Here is a 6,838-nt window from a genome sequence, read left to right as displayed (position 1 = left end):
TTCCTTTACTTCCTGTTTAAGTGAAGTGTTCAACAGAGAGTGACCAGACTTCAGACCGTGGCGAGGTTGATTCTCTTTCAGTGCAATAACATCAAAACATTATAGATTTGCATTGACTTGCCTTCTTCTTTGATCAGATATGACAACTGTCTTATATTTGATTTCTTTTTTAAGTAGCCAATAGACAATCCATAGTGCAGTCAACTGTCTGTCTCCAATTCTGTACCCAATTTAGCAATAATGTTCAGTGCATTTTAACTGAAAAACTGCATCAGCTGGAACAAATAAAGAATGGCTTTATAGGCATGCAGTGGAAGAAGTCCAAAATCAGACTTTTTCCCCCCTTTCCTAGCTTCCAAATCATTTGACATGTTATAATCATGATGCCTTTGTTCTTTTTTGTACTGAATTTTGTATAATTGCCAAAATATTGTGGTCCCATGAAGTGAAATAAATATGAATGATCGGGCCCGGAGCCAGGTTTTGAGAAATACCGAGGTCATTTTAGCGCGGTGTGTGGGGCCCAGGGGGGGCTGTGCCTCCCCGGTTAGAATTTTTTGTCAATTTTAAAGTAAAATGCTTCAATCTGGTGCACTTTGAGAGCAAAATTAAGAGGCTAGATCTATAAAGAACTACAGACATCATGTTAGATTAATATCCTCTATACTGTGCTGTTGCTTTAAAATGATACAAAAAATAAATGTCTCCCCATAATAATATATATACTGCATACAGGTCACATGGCAGAATCCTGCTCAATTAAATACAATGGGCCATCTACACAAACACACTTACAGGGGAGTTACTTACCCATTCACTTCAATAGAACTGTCCCCAAAGTCTAGCCCCAATCTAGCCCCAATGCCAAATTTAAACGTTGTGGTGAGTTATGTCTCTTCCTTCTATATACTGTAGCACACAGAGAGGAAGCAAATTGTTGCATTTCTGATCAACTGTCATATATCATGTTATTTATGAGGGCTTTAAAACTGGTCTAGATCTGGGGTCTGGGGCTATTTAAATAAAAAAAAAAAAGAAAATTGGGTGAAAATACCGAGGTCATGACCTCGGTGTCCTCAATGGTAGTTACGGGCAGGGCCGATTTTACCAACGGGCTTACCGGGGCTGAAGCCCCGGGGCCCGGGGCATCAAGGGGCCCTATTTACTTTTTTTTTTTTTTTTTTTTTTACTAAATAATAATAATACTAAATAATAATAATAAAAGTGCTTGTTGTTACATCTCAGTGGCAATGTTTTCTTTCCAATCAGGCTGTTTATGAAAGAACATGATGGCTAAACCTACAGTTTGTGTTTGTAAGTTAGAATGGGGGTAGGTGGCGCAGTCGGTAGCGCTGTCGCCTCACAGTTAGAAGGTCCTGAGTTTGATTCTCGCCTGTGACACTGTGAGCGCTGTGGTTGTGTTCCCCCCCATATCTTCAGTGCCTACTGCCCAGGTGGGGTATCTCGTCGTAAGGGCCTTTCTCTCTGTGTGGAGTTTGCATGTTCTCCCAGTACCCCCCAGGGGGTTCCTCCGTATATAACCCCCCCACTAAAAACATGCAGAAGATCAGATCGTCATCGTCATCCGACCAGTGACGACAACACCCGAAGTTGGTCCCCGGGCGCTGTACGAGAAAGCGACCACTGCTCCTGGCCTGCCCCTCGGAGGAAAGGATATGCCTGAATGGGTTAAATGCAGAGGACACTTTTCACCGGCCACCGTCAGCATGAGTGTGTTGTGGCCGCATGCATGTATTGTGGTGTTCGTGTGACAATAAAAGACGGGCTTGTCCGTTACGAGAGTTTTTTTTTTTTTTTTTTATGCTGACAGGAGAGCAGGTGGTGACATGAAAGTTAGTGAGAAAAGGAGAAGATACTGAATAATGACATCACAACAGTATAATCCTAATGTTGATTTAAAATGAGATATTCCTTTAAATCCGGCTAAAAAACGTTAAAAAAAAACACTCAAATTTTTTTCGGCCATACAACATACAACACCATACAACACTCCCTTCCGCTTGAGGGGGGGGGGGCCCTGCAGAGATGAATAGCCCCAGGGCCCATGAAGTGTAAAATCGGCCCTGGTTACGGGCCTGTGAATGATACCTTCCATGCAATGCAATGATAGTGTAAGACATAACAAAAGGCTTAGCTCTTAACAAATGTTTTCTCCACACATACAGAGTACACACAAATACTGCTCTCTGCTTTATTCAATTATATTGGGGTCATCAAAATTCAATGTTAATTGGGTAAAAACAGACAGATAATAATTGAAAACTACAAAAAGTAAGTGCTTTATTCCCTTCCATGTTTCATGTGCAAAATGCTTGTTTGTAAATTACAGTCCTTAAAATAAATCAATTAAAGTAGCTCAACAGTGACTGCCCACTCTTTTCACAGCTCCAGTTCCATAAGATAATTGCTCATTCATTTTCTCCATAGATGTTTCAGATTTTTCGATTATAAAGAGTTTTAAGCCTGAAACGAAGCCAACCAGCCAGCTACTGAATCGTGAGTGACCATAAAACATTTGAAGCAGGGGGAAAATTATATTTCGATCCCCCGTTTTTATTTTGTTTTTTTCTCAATTAGTTAGTTACTAAATAACTTCTCTCAAAAAGTAATCGTATTCCTTTAAACTTACTGCATAATAAAAGTAATTAGTTACTAGGGAAAGTACCTTTTGTCTTATCATTTGTACCTGCATGCATGGGATTCTTGAACATTTGCTTATAGACCCTTTTCACAGCAACGGTTTTGAGGTGGTAATACAGGAAGTAACACAGGTGTAACCAATACCATTAATGATGGTTCCATTCCATTTAGGTGTTCAAGTGCCAGGGCCCTCATTAATGTTATTAGTTACACCTGTGTTACTTCCTGCTTTACCACCTCCGATGGCTGCAGCTGCGGTGTGTGGAAGGAACATAGTTCTGAATCATAAACCAGATAATCCTCTGACTGCAGTTGTTCACTATTTTCACATGATGAAGCCCGATTACATTTCATTACATGTCATTGTAATTTAGTTACTGAATTTGAAAAAGTAATTACAGTACAGTAGTTAGATTACTAGTTACTGCAAAAAATAGTTAAATTAGTAAGTAGTTACTAGTTACTCCCAACACTGGTTGTATTTGCGTTGCTTTGCTCCATGTAGTCCAGATCATTGCCTTGTTCCATGTGGGCCATTCCCCAGTGAGCTCCCAGTGACGTGATGCCATGGCCGTTGAAGCGCCCGCTCAGCATTCTGAGCTCTGTGTCTGGGTGGGTGGGGTAGAAGCCAAAAGAGATCTGGAACAAAGAATGGACACATAGTAATGATTACCATCATGAATATTGCTAATAATAATAATACACAGGCAGGCTAGAAGTTAAGGCTGACCTGCGATGGCTGTCCGGCAGTCAGAGAGCGCCCTCTGTTTGTCACAAATGCAACCTGATAGATGTAGTTACCAGGGTGGTATTTTCCAGAGACCTGTAAGAGATATACACAATTAGCAAGCCCGGTTCTATGGGGTTGAAATGTGCATCTGTGGCTGATAATACAAAATAGATACTCACAATTCTCTCATGAATTAAATTGGTCGGATTCGATGTATGAATAGAAAACGAATGAAAAAAAGATAATAAAGAAAAGGTGTGCTGGTGCAACAAAATTCAACTTCAAACAGAGCGCCATCACTCAGCTCTCAGTACGCTGCGTAATTACGCACATAGCAGCCCCACTGGGGAGATGCAGGAGCGCGAGGCAGAAAAGGAATAAGTAGCCTATACCGCTTATTACATGTTCAATAATAGCCTGAGGAGTCTCAGTCTATTATTGAACATGTTTTTATTACATCAATAAACAAACATTTGTCTGTCTTCAGTCAAGGCATGAGTCTCCTCCTTCTTGTCTCGCAGCAGCTGGCAAGAAAATAGTGGGCGTGCACATGGCCACGCAGGGATGCATTCTGGTTCGAACATGTTGTGATCGAAACTGGAGCGGGACTGAGCGGGTGATCGGTGCCGCTCCAACTTTCACTCTGGTATCGCTCTGGTCTCCGCTCAAGCCAAAATCCCCCCGCTCCGCTCCGCTCACATGCTCTGGTGCACCCCCACTAACTTCAAATAAAAAAAGTAATTTTTTTCTAGAACCAGGTCTGCCAATTAGTATGAGGTTAACACAGTTGATAATATATAGTTGCTTGTAACACATAAAAGTAATTACAGTACAGTATAATGTAGTCTATATGTTATGATATATTAATAGAAAAAAATGTGTGATACATGCATACCTTTGAGAATACTATTGTTGCAATATTTCTCGGACCATAGAATATACTGTACCCAAACATATTATGTTAGAATAATGTCATGCTTTATTAAAAATATTAACTCTAGTCTAGACATATATATATATATATATATATATATATATATATATATATATATATATATATATATATATATATATATATATATATATATATATATATATCACAGGCTATCAGTGCTAGTGCTAGCCTGATATTCAGAAGAGCAGCCAAACTCAACTCCATGCAGTGGGTGGATTCGAAGGTCTATGCTGTTGCATAAGATCAACTGGGGGAAAAGAGAGGCTATATACTTCAAAAAAAGCTAAGTTTTTGAGGTAGCCTACATTGACTGGATCAGACTTCACCCACCATAATCAATACTATAGTGACGGATGATATTGTCAAGTCATGTCACATTAATCTAATTTAATTTAAATCTCTGACCTGAACAATGGCTTCTCCGTCACGTAGGTCTATCTGCACACCGCCACCCTGTTTGCGACCCAACCGTTCAGACCATATGAGACCATAACGCAACTGGATTCTGAGAGAGAGAGAGAGAGAGAGAGAAAGAGAAGGAGAGAGACAATAGGGTTAAATAATAGACTTCATACTGGAGGAGGAGACAGTAGTTATAAGGAGAGAGGAGAGAAAGCGATAATGCAGCTGGCTGGACACTGGAGGGATAAAAAGAGAGAGGTGGGGGAGAGACTGTGGACTTGACTCACCCAACTACGTAAGAGTTGGTGACCTCCCAGATCCTGATCCCTGTGATTAGTCCATCTCCTTTGGAGGAAAAGGCACTGCCAGACCCAGCCCCAACAGGCACAGAGAAGGAGTAGTACTCTGACATGGCTGGAGAGGCGAAAAGACAAGTTAGAATAGAAGAGAAGGAAATAGGCTTACTTCTTGACTTGACACAGCTCCTCATAGAAAGGTGTTATTAGAAGGATACGGTATTTGGTTTGCTTTGGTTCATTTGGTTCGGATCAAAAGTACATAAAAGCATTACACATTTACATTAATACAGTAGTACAAAAAAGTACACATTATGTAAATCGAAGAATAAAATGGTCCAAGGATAGCCCAGTAAAGCAGCTTAAAGTTACAAACTAGAAGCCTGCTTATTTCCACTGGGGTCCTTCAAACATCAAAACCTTAGTATTACACAATGTACTTCATAAAAGAAAAACAGAAAAAATAACTGTCTATCAATGACACATAAAATATACATCTGGTATATACAAATGGGATCTCAGCGAAGGTGTTGCAATTACTGTCTAGTCAACATCTCGTTTTTCAGATGAGTCTTGAGAGCACGTTTAAAGACATTCACAGTGTTTAGGCCTTGCACTGAAGCAGGTAAATTATTCCAAAAGTTGATAGCAGTGTTACGAAATGAGGTTTGGGTTTGGCTTCCTGCAATAGGTTTCTGAATTGAATATTGGGCAGATCTGGTATTATAGGAAAGCATTTCACTTGTTCTTACAACACCTTCCTTGAGATAACCAGGGCTAAGGCTGTTTAAAATGCGATATATGTGACACAATTTAAGTTGCTTCACCCTTAAATCAATCGGTAACCAACCAAGTTTATTAAACTCAGTAGCGCCAATATGAAACCTATTGTGAAGACACACCTTATGGTTTTGTTCTGTGCAGTTTGGAGTTTCTGTTTAAGATTTGCCTTTAGACCAGAGTACCATACACTGCAACCATAGTCATAATGGCATAAGATTAGACTGGAGGCAAGTCATTTCAGAGAACTAGCATTAAGAAACTTGTTCCTGTATAAAAATTTCACTCTAGAGGTACAAGTGTTGAAGTGTAGAAGTGAAAGCAGTTCCTCCAGATCAATGGACTACTTACATTTTGCCAGGCAACTGGTACACATCACAGCAAGGAACAGGAAGGCAAACATCCTAAGGCGTTCAGAGAAAGTAATCAGCACAGAAACCCACTCTTTCTCACAGATGTAAAAATAAAGTAAAGTAAAAAGTTCTTGAGTCAGAAGTTCGGCTTACTTGAATATATATTATTTAAGATCTCAAGCAACAAGGGCGCATGGATACACTTAGAAGAGGAAGAGATTGATACAGTATTTTATATGGTGCTGCTATTATGATGCACAGAGAGCTGACATCATAATAGATAAGTTAGCGCTGATACAGAGGCATTGTACAGTACAGAATGCTGTGGTACAGAGATTACACGTGTGATGAACAGTCAGATCATTCATGGAGACAGTTACATTGCTGACATGACACTGTTTACTGGGAACAATAAAGTAATGTCACCTCAATCATTTTCATGCCTATTAATTAAAACTGCCAATGCACTGTTGTACAAGTTCTACTACAGGCCAATGGATATTTGTGCCATGATCTTTTTTAGGAAGTCAAAAGCAGCTTTATTCTCAGGGACCCATCATCAGCTCTGTTTATCAGTGCTGCAATGTGTCTTGGCTGGGTAGGCATAGATAGGCCTGTTCAAATCAGTGTTTTTTTTAAAAGCCAAAGTAACAGTGTCAGG

The 6,838-nt window shown here is 39.9% G+C and overlaps 1 protein-coding gene across 1 annotated transcript; it reads right to left on the bottom strand.

The window, feature by feature from the left end:
• Nucleotides 1-3,117: 3,117 nt before the first annotated feature.
• LOC310799284 (zymogen granule membrane protein 16-like) lies at nt 3,118-6,227 on the bottom strand (the record flags this gene model as incomplete). Its single annotated transcript, XM_083661876.1, has 5 exons — nt 3,118-3,300; nt 3,392-3,484; nt 4,752-4,851; nt 5,036-5,162; nt 6,176-6,227. The coding sequence occupies 5 exons, from the start codon at nt 6,225-6,227 to the stop codon at nt 3,118-3,120; spliced, it is 555 nt and encodes a 184-aa protein (XP_083518002.1).
• Nucleotides 6,228-6,838: the final 611 nt, after the last annotated feature.

Source organism: Poromitra crassiceps (assembly GCF_964638095.1).
Source record: "Poromitra crassiceps genome assembly, chromosome: 1".
Lineage (NCBI taxonomy): Eukaryota > Metazoa > Chordata > Actinopteri > Beryciformes > Melamphaidae > Poromitra > Poromitra crassiceps.
Note: the sequence above shows the minus strand (reverse complement) of the source record. Positions and strands in the feature narration are given on the sequence as shown.